The sequence below is a fragment of the Phoenix dactylifera genome, chromosome 2, assembly GCF_051530095.1.
Source record: "Phoenix dactylifera cultivar Ajwa chromosome 2, Ajwa_hap1_PhDact_Kaust_v1.1, whole genome shotgun sequence".
NCBI lineage: Eukaryota > Viridiplantae > Streptophyta > Magnoliopsida > Arecales > Arecaceae > Phoenix > Phoenix dactylifera.
In genome coordinates, this window is record NC_143191.1 from 38,530,051 (window position 1) to 38,551,889 (window position 21,839).

Genomic DNA, 21,839 nt, shown 5'->3' on the forward strand with positions numbered 1-21,839 from the left:
TGAATTATGTTACTAACACTATGTTTGTAACCTATGATTACCTAGAGATGAGCTTTGAATTCATGAATTCGTTATTCCTTTTATTCTATGAAATCAAGCGGCCACCCGCCACCGCGTCCCTACTGCCACATCTCATTCAAAAGTGTCATTAACGGTCAGGCTGACGTGGATGATGACCTGGCACGCGCTGTCTCTAGCTGGGAACGACTCCGCCCCCACCGCCTGAAATAACCCCCTGCTCCCCGCTCGACTCCGCCTGTTTGGACTAACATAAATAGCCACGAAGTTTACCAAAACAAAAAGAAAAAATTACTGAAAAATTCTTATATTTTCTCTCAATCTTGGCTATTAGTTTTGAGTTCACTCCTTCCTCCTCCTCCTTTGCGTCTTTTCTATTAGATAGATTCAAAGGAATTGTTCATCTCCTTCGTTACACTGTAGCTCGAGGGTGAGTTCTGGATCCCGTTTTCTTCTTCTTTTTCTTGTTTCTGTGCTTAGTTTCATTTCTTTTTCTTTGAATATTATAGTTCTTGATCGTAATATCTTTTCTTGAATCATAAAAGCACTCTTTAAATTTCTCTTGTCTTTCTCTCTTCCTTTCCTTTGAATCCAGTTCTTTAATTCTGGATATAATTGTTCTCAAAAGATTCTTGATTTAAATCCTCTCTTTTGTAATCTTTATAATGTTTTTTGTTTTAAAATATTTCTGTGAAGCTGGAGGAGGATGGGTCGAGCTAATCCGACGCTTCTGATAGCGTCTTTCTTCTTCTGCTTATTCCTTGCGGCGATTAATCCCTTCTTCTTTACCTCCGCGGTTACCGATCCCCTCGATGGTAAACCCAAATTTCTCCTTTTCTTGAAAAAAAAAAAATTATGTTCTTTAATTCGAGATATTTGCACGGCAATTCGGTATTCCTGTGCGAAAATCGGCAAGTGCATGAACTTCTAAGTTCTAGTAATTCCATCCGTCTGATCTTGATCGCACGGTCATATTTGCCTCGAGGTCATCGCCCTTCCACAGATCACGTCATGGCGGAAGGGGCCACTAATTGGATGTGCGAAACAAAAAGTAAATAAAAACCCATGTAGATAGTAAAAGAACAAATCTTGGGGGCAAAAAGAAAGCAAGGTGCGCTTTCGGATCTCTAACGTCGCTAATGGCTTCTTGCCCTTCGTCTTTTCTTGGCTTCTCCAGTTTCAGCTCTCGAAGCTCTCTATGGCTCGCTCAACGCCCCGCCTCAGCTGACCGGGTGGAAAGCCACCGGAGGCGACCCCTGCGGCGAGGAGCAATGGAGAGGGGTCTCTTGCTCCGGCCAATCAGTTATTTCCATGTAATTTTCCGCTTTTTTCCTGAATTTTTGGTGATTAATCTTGATAAATTTTGCTTCTTTTTGGAAAGGGCTGGTCCGATCTTGTTCTATTTGGTGCAGAAAGGTTAAAGGGCTGGGAGTTGGTGGGTTTCTTGGTTCCCATCTATCTACTCTCCCATCTTTGAAAGAGCTGTGAGTTAACAACTTAACATTAGTCGCTGAGAGCTTTTGTCTTTGATGATGTAATTTTGGAAGAAATGTGGTGATTCTTGATGGTTGTTTGTTTTGTCTTAATAGAGATTTGAGTCAAAATAATATTAGTGGAGAAATTCCTTATGGTTTGCCCCCGAATGCAACCTACATGTATGCTTCTTTTTGTTTTATTTGAAATCCTCGAGAAAGTTATCTCCCCTTTTCTCTTCTGTTTCTTTACTTTAGTCTTTCTAGCCGCAGAAACTTGGCTGAGAATATTTTTTCTCAGAACATCCCATTCTCGTTGTCTTCCCTAAAGTTTCTCAAGCACTTGTGAGTTACTCAGCTGCCATATAGTTTTGTGACTGTAACATGAAATTGGTTTTTGATGCATATATCGTTCTTCTTTTCCTATGTGTAGGAATCTGAGCCATAATTCTCTCTTTGGACCCATCGGAAATGTTTTTACAGACATGCAGAGTTTAGAAATACTGTAAGATTTCATACTGCTTCTTCTGGATATTGGTTGTATTGGACTTGGCATTGATTGAACAAAACTCTCATTGGATATGAATTATATTAAATGCATTATTAGAAAAAAAAAACAAAGTGGTGAAGTTGATTATGTAGGTTTTTAACAGTAGAAGCCTGTGCTGTTGTGTTATTTTTCCATTATTATTATTGTTTTAGATGTCATAGCTCTGCCTTTTAGAGTCGGTCCAGCTCAAGTGGCTGCAATTTCAGGGACTTATCATTCAACCACTTTACTGGTGATCTACCAAGCTCGTTTAGTTCATTGACAAATCTTCATGCACTGTAAGTGTGACAATGGCCACAATTATTGCAGTGGAAGTAGCAACAAGCATCTTACTAATTTGTCGTTTCTGATTTTAATGACAGTTATTTACAAGATAATGAGTTCACTGGATCTGTTGTTTTTTTAGCAAACCTCCCGCTATCTATTCTGTAAGCTTCACCTATTTAAAGTTCATGTAAGTGGCCATACGATTCCTTTAAAATAAAAAAAATGACTACTTTGTGGTTTTTGGGTATTATATCTATTCAGTTTCCTCGAGAATAATCACTTCAGCGGATATTTGCCAAAACAATTGGAATTTATTCAGCAATTGAGGTATTATTTTATATATAAGTTATGAATTGATATTTTTGTCTATAATTCTTCTTCCTCTGATTCTTATATGACATCGTATACCTTCTCCCATTGTCTTTATCAACTATTCAGGACCAATGGGAACCTGTTTCAAGGTGGTTACACATTTCCTCAACAATTGAGAAACGGAAGTGCTCATTCCCCTGTGTCATCAGCTGATAGGAATGCCAGTCGTAGCCCTAGAGTTACACCAAGTTCTTTCAGCTTTTCTTCTATACAAGGGGGTCATAATCAGAAAAGAGTAGGCCTGGGAGTGATGACCAGCACTGTTGGTGGTCTAGTTTTGGTGGCTCTGCTTGCTGCTGCTGCTGCCCTTGTAAACAGTCACAGATCTCACAAAAGTGCTCTTGATGGTTCTAAGAGCACTAGTGACTCTTTTCATTCTCTTCCAGTTACAACACCCTCAGGTAACTATCAGTCACTGCATTTTTTGGCAGGCAAGCATTTAGGCTTTCTCAGAGAACCTTATTTTTTATTCATCCAATTCGCACCTGTCAATTTTATAGAATATCATAGAGTTCTTGATTTTGGATGTTTGGTATGCATTCATCTTGCAATACCGACCATTTTATCTACCTGGTCTCTCTAGCAGTTAGTCTTGTGAAGATTATCTGTGTTTGCATACAGAACAGCTGCAGCCATCTTAAGAAGAAAGAGCTGGACTGAGCTTTACAATCATAACTAATCTCCTATAAACTTCCATTTAATCTAATATGATCTGTTGCACCATATTTAATTGCTCCTCTCTTGCTCTCCTCTGCTTATTTGCATCAAGAATTGCTTAGTCAAAAATAATGGTACCTCATTACATTTAATCGCATCTTTTAACTTTAGATTCAATTACTAAATTTTCTCAAAAAGATTCAATTGCTTAAAAGTTCTCCTTTGTTCTCTGTTGTCCTAATCTTCTCCTCTAACTCTACATGCCTGTTTTGCTTTGTTCTAAATGTCAAAGGTTGGTTTTGTCACGCCCCATACCTGGAGCATAATAGACGCTGCATACCTATATGGCGGACCATACAAGTATACAAGGCTGCAGATTATATCAAAGCAATTATAATTTTTGAAAATTTATTTAATCAAGAACTTATTCAAATAATTCTTACAATAGTTTCAAAGTGACATAAGTCAACATTTGCTAACTATTAACATAAATCAAATAAAATACTCTAACTAGTCTGACTAAAACTTCAATAACTAAAAGTATCTTTAAAAGATCTAAAGCACTCTCCAAGTTCCGAGCAATCATGCATATGGATTTGAAGAAAAAATAAGAAAAACATAATAATGAGCTACACTAGCCTAGTAAGAGACATAATATCCCAAAGTGGGATCTAAACATGCCAAAGAATAAGTTAAAGAGCAAGATATTGACTAAAAAATAAATCAATTCTCGAATAATACATATATCTCCTTTTGAAATATACTATTATTTTTATAAACTAATACTAGAAATCCAACAACAGGCTATGGCTACGTAACCTAGTGGCATAGGTCGCACAAAGTGCCAAACACTACTATCCTTAACTACCGGTGGTACGGTGTCCAAATACCATTATTCTAATCACTAGTGGTGCGGCGTCGAAACCAATTTTTTATGGATTACAAGTCGACATGGCCAACGAATAATCTCCATTGGCTGGGCCAGATCATAGTCATGCTGAGAAAACATATATATAAAACAATTTTTTTTTCATAATTTGCCCAATCATATTTTTTAAATTTTATAACATAACACATAATATAATTTAAAATAATTACTATCGTAGCAATAACATACCTGACCCGTTTAACCAAGTGTAAAATAGATATCATAATCAAATTTAATAAACTAAATTATTATTTTACCGAAAGTTCAGAAAACGAACTTTAAAGCATTAGGGTACTTACCTCTTCTCGCTTCAAAAATCCCACTTCAGTTAGAGCAGTTAGATTTTTCTGTTTTAATATTATTAAAATATTATTAATTTTATCATTATCTTAGAAGCCAAACAAAGCTAAAAATTAAGATACTATTGGGGATACGACCTCATGCCCAAATCAGGATGGATGAAAGGCAATATCAATCAGATAGTGGTACCCGACTGCATGGGTTGGTCTGAACAAGGTGAACTGAATTAATTCAGATTAGACATGATTTAAGTGATTCAATGAAAGTCAATGATGACCAAATTTCAAAGAGATCTCACAACGCTGAGGTAACAGGTTGGCCTACCGCCCGGGTACCGGGGTGGTTTAGGGCTTCCACCCAGGGTCAACTTGGATCCGAACAAAGCATGACAGAATCTTAAACCAAGATCTCTAAGCGTACATAGAGAGAGAAAGAGGGACAAGAGAGAGAAACAAGGGAGAGAAACAATGCAGAAAAACAAAGAAGAAAAGAAGAGGAAAGAGAGGGAGAAGAAGAAAGAGGAAGGAGGAGGTGAGGGCCAAGGTCAGGTGGCCGTGGTGGTTGACAGCCGGAAGACCGGCGACAAAGCCGACTGGCGGCGGTGATAGGGCGGCTGGTGACAAAAAGAAGAGGAAGAAAGGGCCGAAAACAGGGCTTTCGTCCCCTCTTTTTCTTCCTTCATGATCTCCGACGATGGGGCTCCGATGATGGCCCAAGGCATCAAAGGAAATAAGCCCCCATCTCCGGCGACAAATGCCGGCAGCGGAGGAGGCCGGAAAAAGAAGAGCAAAGTGGTTTTTGGATCGGAAAACAGGAGATGAACAAAGCTCCGTCTTTTACGGATTTTTCCGATGAAAAGTTGGCCAGCGATGAGGTTGATGAACATGGAAACAAAGGAGAAGGAGATTCAAGGTCATACCTCTAATTCTGGTGAGGCTTGGCTGCGTTTTCCAGCGAGCACAAGGAGCTTAGGTAGTTGGCAATCAAAGGGGAAAAAGAAAAGAAGACGGCAGCATATGCGAGGATCTTCCGATGAGGATGAACTAGGGAGGGTCGATGGCTTAAATAGAAGTGGAGGCTAGGCTTATCCTAGCCTCTGGCAGAGCCCATGGTGGAGGACTCTTCCTACTAGCCATGGTTCACCTAGGCCATGGTTCACCTAGGCCATGGTTCACCCGGGCTATGCCCTATTCCTCTCTTCCCACTAGCCATGGTTCACCCGGGCTCTGCCCTATTCTGAATGGAAAGAGGGCCTTCGGGCCCTCACTTGGCATTGGGCCGGCTTGGCCCGACCCCCACGAGGTTGGGCCTCACAGGTTCCTATTCGTTAAAACTTTACCTTTGGAACATACATGTAGTCTTTTTTGTTTAGCTTGACAGAACAATTCTACCCGGACACTCTCATGGTGTATTGTAGATTTTGGACAAATGACTTGTCTACATACGTCTACAGTCGCCATCTTCTCTGACAGACAGACACAGCTTAATTTTATATTTTATATCAGCATTCAGATTTGGGTGTTAATTTTGTAAATGCACAGTCAAACATGCAATAGAAAGTTAATAGCTGCATAACCTGCTGTCTTTCATCTTAGCTGCATTCTCTGATTAATCATGATTATGGTTGTGCTTCTTTTGCAGTATCAGAAGTGAACTTAGATCGATGCCCCTGGGTTTCTCCTCGCATGACTGCTACGAGGCCTCCCTCAGTTCGTTATGCAAAACCCCATAGAATGTCTAAAAGAAAAAGTTCTTCGAGGAGATCCAGAAATCTGCTGACTGCAAAGCTTTACTCAGCTTCAGAAATTCTAACTGCCACAAATAATTACAGCGAGGAAAACCTTCTTGGAGAGGGTTTAATTGGCCAGGTTTACAAAGCTGAATTTCCTGATGGGCAGGTAATTATATGCATAATGCAACTTTTTTAACATGGCAACCATAACCATATCAAAAGAGGCTTAGCTAGTATTTTCAAACGTCAGCTGTTTGGCATCATTGAGGTAATACACATAGAGAGCTAGGCATAACTGCATAATTCTTATTTTTGATGCATTTTTTCAAGAGGGCAGTTAAAGAACACCAGGCAGGTGTGGTCAGCACGTATAACCAACTGTAAAAAGGTCTTGATGCTATTTTATGTGCAATATCATTTTATAACTGCCGGTTTGTTGTGCAGATATGTGGTCATTAATATGATTATTTTCTGTTAAAGAATACATAAAATTATAATATAAATTTTGTTTTTCTTTCATCGGTTCTTGTTAATATGACTGTCTTTTATGAGTTCTAGTGATGGACCATGTTTTTGTGTCGAAACTATTTAATTTATATGCTGGGAGAAACATGGATATTTTATTCCCAAATATGGTTATTTTCATATTAATCACTGTATCCAAATATGGTTATTTTCATTTTAATCACTGTCTATGTTCCTGCATCATAATCCTGAATGGTGGTTGAACTTTACTTTTATCCCTCAATGGTGGCATATATTTATTTATTTGTCTATTTATTTTTTCGCATATGATGCACTCTAATGCAGAAGCTTATGCATCGGTTCTTTTGCTTTCTCAGCTGTTAGCTGTCAAAAAGATTGACCTGGTAGCTCTGGCTGTATATGAAGAAGATGAGTTTCTAGATGCAGTTTGGAATATGTCACGTTTAAGACACCCAAACATTGCCAAGCTTTTAGGCTATTCTGTGGATCATGGAGAGCATGTTCTTGTGTATGAATATGCAGGTGGTGGGTCTCTTCATGATGTCTTATTTTCTGCCAATAAGACGCATAAGGCTCTTTCGTGGAAAGCTCGGGTGAGGATTGCCCTTGGTGTTGCCCATGCATTGGAGTATGTATAGATCACTTCAACTTGATGGCTCTTATTTTACATGAAATAATTTTCTCTTCCACTTACTATGTTCTTATACTAAGAATGAACTCTTCAAACTAATAATGATAATGTTTCTACTTATGAGGATCTATGCGGGCATGTGTTAAGTCCTACATCGGCTATGCACTGGTAGGTCTTGGGTACTTATACAAGACCAAGGAACCCAAATAATACCTTCCGGTAGCCTTTTTGGGTGATTCTAAGTTGTTATAAATAGTATCAGAGCAAACTTGGCCTATGGCTTATGTGGGCTAGGGGACACTGCAACATGGATCTATTGGAGTTGACCACAGGCCAATCATGGTGCTTGTGATTAGATTTGAATGGATTTGGACTCTTAGCCTAACAAGAATACCAAGGCTTAAACGGGAGAAATATGTGAGGATTCATGCGGGCATCTGTTTAGTCCCATATTGGCTATATGCTAGATAGATTTTGGGTACTTATATAAAACTAAGGAATCTAAATAATACCTTTTGGCTAGCCTTTATGGGTGAGTTCTTGGGTCGTTACACTACTACTTTATCATATGAGGAATTTCTTGTTCATTGAGATTTCTATTATTTTTTTGAAGAAAAAAATTTCTACTTTTTTAACTCCCATTGTCTTCGTGATGATTGTATTTTTGAGTGGAACTTAGCCTTACTATATCGATGAAGAGAAAAAAAAGGGAAAAAAAAACAAGAACCAATGATGGAGAAAGAATTGTGCCCTTCCCCCCCAACCTCCAAAAAAAAAAAATGTTAATGAAATATTTAAGTACTAGAGATATAATTCTTTTTGGGTTTTTTTTCGGCTCTTGAATCTTGATGATGGTCTATATTTCCATGGCATCTGCAGGTATATGCATTGGATATGCTCTCCTCCCATGGCCCATGGAAATATGAAGGCAACCAACATTTTGCTTGATGATGAGCTTATGCCCCATATCACTGACTGTGGACTAACTGTGCTAAGGCATCTCATTAGCACTAAACCAAAAGTAAATACTGCTCAAGTTCTTCTTCACTGCATGTTCTAAATGCTAAATAAAGTTTAATGGTGAAAACTAAGGATATTTACTACTATAATTGAAAAGAGAATATTTAGTTAAATAAATTTGTCAGGGAAGTGGATACCTAAATCTCAAAGCTAGTGGTATATTTGGCTACTTTAACCTAGTTCAAGAATCTGAACTTTGAAGGTATTATACTGGATTTCACATATGAAGCCTCCAGTGTCTCAATATCAGAGGGAGTTTGTCTTGTTGGTAGTTGGTGATGATTGGTGGATGCTCCACTGGATAAGAAGAGAAAGGTGGGAAAAGTTAGTTAATAGATTTGGGCATTCATACTGCAGTATTTCCATCTAATGATTTTTACCTTCAGACAAAAATGACACAATTTTATATTTTCTTCTTTTAATCTGTCCAACACATCCCAGAAGAGCACTTCAAATACAGTTATAGTTAGCAATGAAGCATTATTCATGAGTGCAGGAGCAGTATAAATGAATGTAGATCTGTTAAATTCTTTTTTTTAAGTATTAGATAGAAGTAAACTGTACATAAAAGAACTCTGGTTTTGGGCTGTTTTAAGGGAAATGTGTTTTGTATTACCATGTTCTGTGATATTATTGCTCTGTCCCTTGGTGAACCTATTCTTTTCATGGTAAAAAACCCTTGGTGAACTTTCTTTACTTGAAAACAGGCTTCTGAACTGTCCATGGATTTTAATGGTTACACTGCTCCTGAGCTCAATATCCCTGGTGTAGATAAGACCAAAGCTGATGTATATGGTTTTGGAGTAGTTTTGCTGGAGCTCTTGACAGGAAAAATGGCTTTTGACAGGCATGCATTTCATGTCCTCCTACAGACATTCTTTCATTTTTTTTTCCTTTTTTTTTTTACCATCATTTCTGTCATTATAATAGTTCAAGAAGCAAAGAGGAGCAATATCTGGTCAAGTGGTCTTCCTTTTGTCTCCATGACTTCAGCTCATTGGAAGGGATTACTGATCCTACAATCAAAGGCACCATACCTTCCAAGGTCCTATCTCAATTTGCCGACATCATATTGCTCTGTATTCAGGTTTGCTCCACTTATAACCTTTAGATGTTAGCATTGCAGACTGTGATCTACTCTATGCTGATTTTTGGATGCATGATGTTCAAAACCTTATCTGAGCATGAAAAATTGATAGGGGGGGATAGAAAAGGGAAAAACTAAAATGGAAGTAGTGAAAAATGATCCAGCATACTTCTTTCTCATTATATTACTACACTACATTAGAAACAGATGCTGAAGTGGATTCATGACTGACCTGAAACTCATATGGTGATCTAAAGTTAAGAAGGTTCTATTACAAATTTCAATCAAATTTTGAAGCTCATGCGCTTGGTTTTGGGAATTTGACTTGTATTTCTTTTTGATTATTTGCTGATTGAGCTTCTTGCCTTATATCAATTTCTGTAAACAGCCAGAACCCGAATTCCGTCCACCGATGACTGATATAACTGAATATCTGATCCGTCTTGTCCATAAAATGGGTCATCATACCCAGTTGAGCTCTGCTAAGGCTTCTGAGCTTGATGTATCTGACATCTCTTTCAAATCAACTCTGGCCTACTTGGAGCCTCCTCCATCTTCTCCTATGTCCACTTAATGCTCACCATTGGCAGGAGGAGTGCTGGATGATCATAGAGCAACAGCTTGTAAGGATGGACAATTTTTTCCAAGAAATTTGGTGACACGCCACCCAAGGTAAGAGGATTCACACTCCATTAACTGTAAATAACGGTTTACTGATAATTCTGAGAATCAGTTATACATATGTAGACAATAGAAACTAGATGCAATATCAGATGTGACCAAGCCCCCAGCATTCCGTGATTAAATTTGTTGCTGCGCTCTTTTGAGCTATTTTTCAGTATTTTAACTTGGAAGCAGAGCCTGGAGCACATATGTTGAACTGTCATTTCATCGTCTAGTAAGTGGAATTTGTGGTCTCCTGGGGATTATTTTTTAAGGTATAGGCAACTCACAAAAATGGAGACTTAAATATCACGTTAGCATGCAAAATTTATAGAAATTATACCATCTCATTTTATGATCAAGTCCGAAAACAATAATCTGAAAAAAAAAATATAAAGTGATTACGGCCAATGGTAGAAAAACAAGAGAGAGAGAGAGAGAGAGAGAGAGAGGAGGGGCAAGGATGTGGCTGGCTGGGTAATGATGTCCAACAGCTGGAGTGGGTCAGATGTAGGTGACTCAATTGGTGGAGGTTCAAGGGTGCCTGACGAAGGCCGAGGTGAACTGTGGTGGCAATATTGGCCTCGGACTTTCTATTGGGTCAAATTGGGATCCATGGAGAGAATATGGACCTTCCTGCCAGGGTCCATTGAGTTATGCACAGAGAGAAAGAAAGAGAGAAAATGAAGGGAAGAATCCTTTGTTGTTCTCTCTCAAAACCAAAGGAGGGTGCTGGCCTAGTGGTGGCGTTGGTCGGAGGGCCACGATGGGCGGCGGTGAGCGGGTGGTGATGACGGTTGGCTGGTGAGCGAGGAGAAGAGGAAATAAAAAAAATAGGGGATTGATCTTCAAATAGAGCTCGACGGTAGGATCTGACAGTCTCTTAATGAGATTTTGGTCGACCATGGCAGCTCAATGGAGGGCCAGGTTGGGCATAGGTGGTTGCATCGGTACTTGGCTCCAGTAAGCCCCTGATGAGGGTGACTCTGTGAGGGAAGGTGATGGTAAGGTGAGAAAACTTTTTCTGGAAGTAGAGGAAAGAGGGATGCTCAATGACAATGGTGCACCAAGGGGTTTCGGAAGGATTTATAGGTGGTGGAGGCCAGGATTTCCTGGCGTTCGGTGGAGTCAGAGTTGGTTTCCTTCGACTCAAACAAAGAAACCTTGGTTCATGTTTTCTTTTTTTTCTTTCTTTCATTTGGGGTTTGGGCCATCTTAGAGAATGCACCAAGCCTAGTTCAGGCATTAGGCTAGGCTAATGGGTTCGAGCCTCACATCCCTCCCCCCTTCCTCCTAAAATAATTTTGACCTTGAGATTAATTTGTTTGAGGCTCTTTCACCATGATCCCTACATTTCTTGGCAAACCCTACCTAAAGTGCTCCCCTCTATGTTAAATTCATGTAAGCCTCTGAAAACTAATTTATCTACTCACTATTAAATTTTGCCAGAGCCTTCAATGACAAAAGTGAAAGATCTTTGGTCAACTCATAATCTTAAACTTTGACTTTACTAACAATCTCCAACAAATATTAAAAAAAAAAAATTCAAGGATGATAATTTAAACTATTAGAGATTCCATCAAGATGTATGCCCAATGGCCTCACAATAAAATCAACTCCATTAGTAGGGAAGATGGTCTTATTTGCAGCATCCCGAACATAATTTTTTTCTTTAATTAGCTGATTAGAATTTGTGGTAGCCTTTTGCCATTTCATGTAAATAACTTGTACTCCAATCCTCTTTCTTGAGTCAAATCTATCTTGATCTCAACTGCCAAAGAGTTTTCTCTTTATTTAGAATATCCTCGAGCAAGCTTTTCCACTGCTTTTGTTTCATTCTCCATCCCTACTCTTCCAATTAACTAATTTCCAAATTTTGTCCATAATTCCTTGCTTGTTTTTCTGATAACATAGAACTCTTTCTTAGTCTTCATGTTAAACTTCTTCTTCGTGAGCTCTAGTTTTGCAACCACATAATTAACAACAAAAGATGGAAGCACTATCATAATCTACACTCATATAAAGTTTAGGCTTCCAAAATTATATAAATAATAAATAAATATATTAATATGGCACGTGATGGTGAAGTGTGAGAGAGGTTAACCAATCTATTTCTATTTGAACATCCAAGGACCGTAGATTAAACAAAACCTCGACATTATTGGATGGTATGAATCCGAAGGACATTCTATCATTAAGTAAGTAATAAAAGTTATCTGATTACAAATTTAGTTATTAACCAGTACGAGTAATGCTTTAACTATTCGTCCTTTCATAAGTGATGTCAGAATAAAGTGATATGAGCTAACAACTCAATAAAAATCCTTATGCATGTCCCAATATAATTAATTTAATAATAAAAATATCAATTTATTATTTTTTAATATAAAAATAATATCATATTAAGAGAATAAGATAGAGGACACAGCTCTATTATTTGACGTGCGTCGACGTGACCGCTAAGCTGATAAGATAGAGAATGACGGCCAAGCTGATATATAAGCTCTATTATTTGACGTGATGGCTAAGCTAATAGAATAAGCTCGATTATTTGGAGTACTCACCATTGTTAATGTGTCGACGTGACGGCTAAGCTGATAATTAAAATAGAATGTGGTAGGTATGTTTAACCCCAAAACTATCAGAAAAATCTAGCTGTTGGGTGAACCAGGGAAGAGCATCCTTCCTCCGAATAGCAGGAAATGCATTAGCTCTCGATACTTCGTCATTCTTCCGACTGCGAGGAAAGGGTAGAAGTTTCGACAAAACTTATTAGCTAGTTATCTTTCAAACCGAACTATCAGAGTCTAATTAGCAAGTGACAGACCTTCAGTTAACTATCTCGGGGCCAATTGCCGGAGATGCTGCTCGTATCGTAGTCCAAGTAAACAGTAAAAACCAAACCTGAAAAAAAAAACTAAAATAAAAAATATGGCCAATAACCGAGTGGCAAAAGCAGCTAGAGAAGTTAGGGGAACATGACTAGCTTAATATGAGTTGTTATGTGTACAGGATGCTCAATATCCTATGCGGTTGTGGCTTGAGACAAAGAAACCATTTAATCCGCTGCTTCATTGGCTTCCCTATAAATATGCATTGCTTTAAAGTAATGCCACTACTAGCCATACCCTAGATGCTCGAAAATCGAGGGTGGTGTCCCTCAATGTCCCTAGGACGCCCTCGAATCCAACTAATCACTGTGGGCAAGTCAACCTCAAATAGAATGGAATTGGCCTATAGCATACACCGAGCATGACAAAAACTAGCCTAAGCTTTCCTCAGCTCCGCCCTGGAGATTGAGATGTCGAAGATCGGGCTCTCTCTGGCTACCACCAATCTAGAATTCGGGCCTTTGATCGCAAAACTCTCACCATCCCTCCTGCCACCATCCAAAACATATTTCATCAAATTTGATCTTGAGCAAGCTCGAGGGTGGAGGTTACGCTACATGAATAAAAGTAATGTCCCATGTGCCCCGAGCTATCAAAGGTCCTCTCGACAGACTGCATGGGTGAACTCCGCAGCCTATATTCGGGCCCTCTCCAAGATGAGCTTTGGTGTAGAACTACTCTCCCCGAATATCCATAAGCTTCTAACCAGCCAAATGTGACAAGCAACATAAGTAGCCTTGACGGCCTCGTGTCGGGTATAAGATGTACCCGACCACCCTCTAAGCACCTGGATAAAGGATCCAGACTTGCACAAAGCCTTTGGTGAGATACCAGAGTGTCTCCACATCCGCACAGCTTGATCACACTAAAATAGGACATGATCTAGAGACTCCTCCACCCCGCACCCAGGGTAGGTCAGCGGAATGCTCAGCCCGTGTCTACTTAGAATGACCCTAGTCAGAAGACATCCTCAAGTCACCTTCCATAGGAACAAAACAACCCTCAGGTGAAGGCCAAACCTCCAAATTTAGGTGCAGTCCAGCCTCTGACTCTACTAACTATGGAATAGGTTATAGATATCTCTCACTCTGACTCTCGGTCTAGAGAAAGTACTCCAGACCCTCACATTCAGAACATCACAACCTGGACCTGCTAGCGAATGCACTCTCTCTCCAAGGTGCTCCTCAAATGGATGACTAATCCAATTGGAATCCTACCCTATCCCATTAGGGCGGAGGACATCACTAACCCACAAGTCACCCATGGCCTCAACATTGACCATGATCGGTTAGAACCTCAGTAGGAGAGTATCCAGCTAGAGATCCGCCACCACATCCACATTGCACCCATCTCCAATAAGCCATATGGTGTTGGCCAAAACACTAAGAACATGCCTACAGATCTTCCTCCAAATGAAAGAGCTCCTCTGTCCACTTTGGAATGCCCTATCAGCAGTCTGAGGGCTGTATCGAATTGTCATCACTTGACTACACAAGCATTGTGGCTCAAGAACCAGCATCACGGAATGTCTTGCAATCAGCGCCTCGCTCCTCCTAAGCAAAGACTGGACACCCAGCCACCCCCTCGAATCGGCTGGCAAACTACACCTCAAGCAATCAGGTGCACCCCGTGTCCACTACCATACGAGCCCCACAAGAAGCTCCGGAGCATCTATTCAATCCTCAGCAACGCCAACCTCAGAAAAACTGTATTGGACATGAGGTAGATTGGCATGGAGCTAAGGACCAACCTCACAAAGATCATCCTGCCCATCATAAATATTAAAGCAGCTCTACAACCCTCTAGCCGCTTTTGGATATGCTGCACCATGCCAAGACACTCTATCATCCGTTGTCTCCTTCCGGTGATGGGGATGTCTATGTAACTCTACAGCATCTCCTGCTCCCTCATACTAAGGAGCTCCCTGACGGTCTGTTTCACCCGCAGCTTAGTCTTTGGATTGAAGCAAATGGTTGACTTGAGAAAGTTCACTTCTAACCTAAGATCGTGCAATAATCCTCCAAAATGCATTTGAGAACCACAGTATCCCTCATCCTTGCCCTGGCCAGAAGGAGACAACCATCTGCAAAAAATAGGTGAGAGATTGGCTGGGCCCCCAGGGCTAGCACATAGGCATCCAAGGCTCGTTCCCGACACGTCGCCTGCAAGGCTTGGGATAATACATCATTACAAATAATGAACAGGTAAGGAGACAGGGGACAACCTTGACGGAGCCCGGTCGTCGAGTGAAAGAACAGTGTTGGTGTGCCACTGATCAGAATGAAGAAGGATGAAACCCGCACACAACCTAGAATCCAGGTGATCCAGACCTGATGGAACCCAAAGCACTCAGAGGTATAGCAAAGAAAATCCCAATGAACTTTATCTTAGTCTCTCTCCATATTGAATTTCACTGCCATGAGGCTCCACCGAAATGGGGCACGTTGTAGATCCAACACCATCTTCTTTGCAATCAGAATATAATCTGTAATATTCTGACCCCCCACAAAAGCACCCTACTCTAGCTGATAAGCCTAGGTAGCAATGGCTTCATTGTGCCCACTACAATCTTCATCACTACCTTATAGAGAGTAGTGCAAAACTGATTGGTCTGAAATAGCTAGGCTCCGTCACATCCTGGTACTTCGGAATTAGAGTGATGAAAGTTTTCTTCTAACCATCCAACATCGAGACCGTATTGAAAAATAGTTGGACTGCCTCCACTACCTTCCTCTGAATGATGTTTCGGTATCCCCTGAAGAAGAACGGAGGAAAGCCATCTGACCCTAAGGCCTTATCCTCTGCCAGGGCCCAAAACGCCCCTGCACCTCGATCTCCGAGACTGGCTCGACGAGTCCACCGTTCTTCGTCATCCCAATGCCAGCATTTGGGGGAGGAAAAATAGTAGGCCACCTCCCGGTCGTAATACTTAATCCACTTAGATCTGAAGAAATCAAACAATACGTATCTTACTATGCTCTCCTCCTCCATTCTTTACCCAATCTCATCTCTTAATGACCGGACCAAGTTTTTCTGTCTCATGATTATGATAGACTAGTGAAAGAACTGGGTGTTCCTATCCCTTTTTATGATCCACTAGACCCTAGACTTTTGCTGGCAGAATACCTTTTGCTGCCGCAGAAGAGTGATGTGTAGGCAGCTTCCGTTGGAGATCAGCTAGCTCCTCCTCAAACAAGACACAACTCCTATTCTTTCTTCCTCAAAGGTCAACAATGGATGCTTTCACCTCATCCAAGCATCTAAAGATATCATCTACCACCTCTCAATTCTATCTTCGCAGTCTCTGCTTGGTGAGTTCCAGTTTAAGGGTGACCCTTCACGTAGCATCCCCCTGCACCGGAGCCCCCACGCCCCGTCGATGATGTTCCAGGATTGTGGATACGACAATCACATCTTCTCAAAGCAAACAAGCTATGGTGATAGGTGATAGAAACAATGCTAATAAAGAGTGGGCAACGATCTGAAGTGATCTGAGAATGATAACGAACCTAATAGGTGAGAAAGCATTGAATCCAACTCACTAAGACTATGGCCCTGTTAATCCTCTCCTACACTATGGCACGACAAGATCAGTTGTTGCACCAAATAAATCTCAGTCTGGAAATCTAAGATCTACCAGCTCATTAGACCCCATAAAGTCACAAAATGTTTTTCTTTCTACTTTATTAGTGTAGGCCTTGCCTTCTCTCTTCTCCATAGGCCCCTGGATGCAATTGAAGTTGCCAGCAACCAAGGTCGGGATACCCTTTGCAACAAGGATAGTCACCTCGTCCCATAGGGCCCTCCTCACTCCATAGCCAATACTAGCATACACACTCAACAAAATCCAAGGAGGTTCATTAAGTTCCGAAATAACAATTACAACTTGCTGGGCACAATTATGGAAAACATCTACAGTGGCTACGCCCCATTTCCATAAAACAATGATACCTCCCGTCAAGCCCTATGATTCAATGGCATAAGAACCCTAGGTTGATGGAAACTGATGTCGTGTTCGAAGGAGGCTATCTCCAGAGAGTCGCGTCTCACATAAAAAATAAATGTTCGGGCCATACACCTGAATCAATCTCCTAAATGAGGAAGTGAAGAAGGGCTTGCCCACCCTCCTGCGGTTCTACACAAGCATCTTCATTCTTCCACACGGGACGAAGGGGGACCCTGCTCCTCACCACTCTGAGTCCCCATCCCAAGCTTTCCTTGTTGGGCCAGCCCGCTATTAGAGACCCCATCCATCGCCCCCAACTGCAATGCTGTCGTTGCCCTCCTCACCACCGCCATATGCTCCCCTAGTTTACTAGAGTAGGACCAGTCAAGTTGCCCCCTAAACCCAAATCCACCTATTCCCCCCCACCCCATTGACCAACTCCACCACCGCTCGGGCCGCATATCCGCCACCCACGGAAAGGGCAAACACTTGTGAAGTCCCAGAAGTCGGAGAAGCTGCCCCCATCATCGACGGTGGAGTGCCGAGAGGCTGCCAACTATCCTCGATGGACTCGGCCACCTGGGTCGCACCGGGCCCACCAACTAGTTGGCCCGACCCGCGCCACTAGGCTAGCCCGAGTCCCTCACGCACTAGCTCATGCCAACCCCCTTGATTGTAAGGCTCCTAAACCTCTTAAGGTTTGAATGACTCAGGCCCGCATCCACCATCACGACTTTTGGGCCGGACAGCTTGTCCCCCGGCCCAGCCCCGCCAAACTCCTCAATCGAGTCAGCTAGGTCATGCAGTGAGTCGAACCCTGACCCCGTTCGGAGCTCCACCTAAGTTGCCACAGCACCATGGTCATCATTATCTTCGATCACCAGGACCTTCAGGGGCAATTGCCGACGTGCCACCTTCATCGGCTTTTGCCACCCATCTGAGTCTGGCAGCAAGCCAGAAAAACACGGATGGTTGGAGGGTGAGCTTGGGCGTGAGGAAGAAGAACCTGCCCTTGACGACTCCGGGGTTGGCTCAACCATCTTTCTCATCCTCGGTGGTCCCTTCACAGCCCTCAACGGCTGGATTTTCATTGTCGCCAACCAAGGGTCGAACACAGGCCTCTCGGCCAACTTGTCCAAGCTAATAGCAAGCTCGCCACCAACCCCCTAGCCTCCGCCTGCCTCCACCACCATTGGAGCCGAGGACCTCGATCACTCCTGTAGATCCCCCACCTCTGCCGCCTGCTCCAGCACCGAAAATTTGCACTCTTATTTTGCATGCTTGATTCGTTCATACTAGTAGCAGAAATTCAGGACATTCTCATACATGAACGGCTGCCACAAAACCCTATTCCTTCTTTTGATTTGAATCCCAGGCATTAACGGCTCAGTGCATTAATGGCCACCTTAATCCTAACAAACTCCATCTTCTTTAGCTAGTCAGTTATGCCATCCAGGGCCAGCAGTCGACTTGCAGCAGAGGACTCCATATCCCAGTACTCCACCCGGAGCTTCGACATCCATAGCTACACCATCGTTGATTTGACGAAGTCCAAGCCACGGACAAACAGGAGCCCATGGCTCCATCGCCAACAGCTGCCCTGCCACTACCCATCCTTGTCCTCCTCCGATTTATACCCCATCACCAAGTGGTCTCAGCAAGGGGAAACATCTCCACCTCGTAGTGAAGCTTTTCGCGCGCCGCCACCTTCTGGGCCACCCACTCTGCCGGAACTCGTCGGCCCAAGCTCCGAATAGTGGCTGCCACACTCTCCCAAGCCTGCCTAGCAGCCTCGATTTGGTTCTCCGACAGTTCGAGGATTGCCGTAAAGTACCTCTAGAGGTTCTTCACCTCCTCCTCCGAGATCCAGTGGGACGTCCACCCCCCCCCCCCCCCCATGGTCATCATTATCTTCGATCACCAGGACCTTCGGGGGCAATCGCCGACGTGCCACCTTCATCGGCTTTTGCCACCCATCTGAGTCTGGCAGCAAGCCAGAAAAACACGGATGGTTGGGGGGTGAGCTTGGGCGTGAGGAAGAAGAACCTGCCCTTGACGACTCCGGGGTTGGCTCAACCGTCTTTCTCATCCTCGGTGGTCCCTTCACAGCCCTCAACGGCTGGATTTTCATTGTCGCCAACCAAGGGTCGAACACAGGCCTCTCGGCCAACTTGTCCAAGCTAATAGTAAGCTCGCCACCAACCCCCTAGCCTCCGCCTGCCTCCACCACCATTGGAGCCGAGGACCTCGATCACTCCTGTAGATCCCCCACCTCTGCCGCCTGCTCCAGCACCGAAAATTTGCACTCTTATTTTGCATGCTTGATTCGTTCATACTAGTAGCAGAAATTCAGGACATTCTCATACATGAACGGCTGCCACAAAACCCTATTCCTTCTTTTGATTTGAATCCCCAGCATTAACGGCCCAGTGCATTAATGGCCACCTTAATCCTAACAAACTCCATCTTCTTTAGCTAGTCAGTTATGCCATCCAGAGCCAGTAGAGGACTCTGTATCCCAGTACTCCACCCGGAGCTTCGACATCCATAGCTACACCATCGTTGATTTGACGAAGTCCAAGCCACGGACAAACAGGAGCCCATGGCTCCATCGCCAACAGCTGCCCTGCCACTACCCATCCTTGTCCTCCTCCGATTTATACCCCATCACCAAGTGGTCTCAGCAAGGGGAAACATCTCCACCTCGTAGTGAAGCTTTTCGCGCGCCGCCACCTTCTGGGCCACCCACTCTGCCGGAACTCGTCGGCCCAAGCTCCGAATAGTGGCTGCCACACTCTCCCAAGCCTGCCTAGCAGCCTCGATTTGGTTCTCCGACAGTTCGAGGATTGCCGTAAAGTACCTCTAGAGGTTCTTCACCTCCTCCTCCGAGATCCAGTGGGACGTCCACCCCCCCCCCCCCCCCCCATGGTCATCATTATCTTCGATCACCAGGACCTTCGGGGGCAATCGCCGACGTGCCACCTTCATCGGCTTTTGCCACCCATCTGAGTCTGGCAGCAAGCCAGAAAAACACGGATGATTGGGGGGTGAGCTTGGGCGTGAGGAAGAAGAACCTGCCCTTGACGACTCCGGGGTTGGCTCAACCGTCTTTCTCATCCTCGGTGGTCCCTTCACAGCCCTCAACGGCTGGATTTTCATTGTCGCCAACCAAGGGTCGAACACAGGCCTCTCGGCCAACTTGTCCAAGCTAATAGTAAGCTCGCCACCAACCCCCTAGCCTCCGCCTGCCTCCACCACCATTGGAGCCGAGGACCTCGATCACTCCTGTAGATCCCCCACCTCTGCCGCCTGCTCCAGCACCGAAAATTTGCACTCTTATTTTGCATGCTTGATTCGTTCATACTAGTAGCAGAAATTCAGGACATTCTCATACATGAACGGCTGCCACAAAACCCTATTCCTTCTTTTGATTTGAATCCCCGGCATTAACAGCTCAGTGCATTAATGGCCACCTTAATCCTAACAAACTCCATCTTCTTTAGCTAGTCAGTTATGCCATCCAGGGCCAGCAGTCGACTTGCAGCAGAGGACTCTGTATCCCAGTACTCCACCCGGAGCTTCGACATCCATAGCTACACCATCGTTGATTTGACGAAGTCCAAGCCACGGACAAACAGGAGCCCATGGCTCCATCGCCAACAGCTGCCCTGCCACTACCCATCCTTGTCCTCCTCCGATTTATACCCCATCACCAAGTGGTCTCAGCAAGGGGAAACATCTCCACCTCGTAGTGAAGCTTTTTGCACGCCATCACCTTCTGGGCCACCCACTCCGCCGGAACTCATCGGCCCAAGCTCCGAATAGTGGCTGCCACGCTCTCCCAAGCCTGCCTGCCTAGCAGCCTTGATTTGGTTCTCCGACAGTTCGAGAATTGCCGTGAAGTACCTTTGAGATCCGACAGTTCGAGAATTGCCGTGAAGTACCTTTGAGATCCGACAGTTCGAGAATTGCCGTGAAGTACCTTTGAGATCCGACAGTTCGAGAATTGCCGTGAAGTACCTTTGAAATCCGACAGTTCGAGAATTGCCGTGAAATCCCCCCCCCCCCCCCCCCGCGGCGGCTTCACACAATTGAGCCTCTTCTCCTCACCTAGTAGTGGAGGACCACGGCTCCCTCCAGCAGAGGAGCCACCCGCCGCCTTACCCCCTCGGTCAGCCATTGTTGTAATGTTTCGAAGTTTACTGGGTGAAAAAATATTTGATCTCCCCAAAACTATAAGGGAATAGGACCTATAACAGATACTAAGACATAAGCATTAATGGTTTGCATCATTTAATGATACATTTAACCCACCTTATAGATTAGATAAAACTTGATGGGTCTTTGATTTAAGTTGCCGGCAATGCAAATGTGTCCCAATCGAAATTTGGGAAATTCAATCAAAAGCAAATTAAATCATGTAAAAACAAAATTTATGAATCTCAAGTCTCTTCCATACAGGGAGCCTCGCATTTTTAAATTTTTTGAACAATAAATAGCAATTCACTGATTCAGAAGGTCCTCGTCTGCTCCGTGGCTCCGGCCCTCTGGCTGTGAGAGCTTTCATAGCTGGAATCGAATCATTTGAAGGGTCTCGTCGAATCAATGATATAGGAGAACTTGTGGCTCCCTTTCCGTCCTGTGCGTGTCCTTTTGTGGTTGCACTGGTCCATCGCTGAGCTGGTGGACCTGGTTCAACCAATAATTTCACATGATGGAGGGCAATGGCATCTCCGTTCAAGTGCCGCATTTTCCAGTGCGTCCACTGATGGAGAATCTTTGTTCGTCCTCTGTTGCGTTTTACTCGTAGAAAGCAACC

The 21,839-nt window shown here is 43.2% G+C and overlaps 1 protein-coding gene across 1 annotated transcript; it reads left to right on the forward strand.

The window, feature by feature from the left end:
• Positions 1 to 1,180: 1,180 nt before the first annotated feature.
• LOC103705384 (protein STRUBBELIG-RECEPTOR FAMILY 2-like) lies at positions 1,181 to 10,326 on the forward strand. Its single transcript, XM_088716307.2, has 13 exons — positions 1,181 to 1,331; positions 1,431 to 1,502; positions 1,924 to 1,995; positions 2,247 to 2,318; positions 2,403 to 2,468; positions 2,569 to 2,634; positions 2,746 to 3,080; positions 6,206 to 6,462; positions 7,139 to 7,410; positions 8,293 to 8,434; positions 9,141 to 9,280; positions 9,364 to 9,520; positions 9,909 to 10,326. The coding sequence occupies exons 3-13, from the start codon at positions 1,976 to 1,978 to the stop codon at positions 10,092 to 10,094; spliced, it is 1,713 nt and encodes a 570-aa protein (XP_088572433.2). The 5' UTR covers positions 1,181 to 1,331; positions 1,431 to 1,502; positions 1,924 to 1,975; the 3' UTR covers positions 10,095 to 10,326.
• Positions 10,327 to 21,839: the final 11,513 nt, after the last annotated feature.

Coding starts and splice junctions, on each gene's coding strand:
- LOC103705384 (XM_088716307.2), top strand. CDS start 1,976: ATGCAGAGTTTAGAAATACT. Junction 2,469..2,568: donor AACCTCCCGCTATCTATTCT/GTAAGCTTCACC, acceptor ATATCTATTCAG/TTTCCTCGAGAATAATCACT. Junction 3,081..6,205: donor TCCAGTTACAACACCCTCAG/GTAACTATCAGT, acceptor CTTCTTTTGCAG/TATCAGAAGTGAACTTAGAT.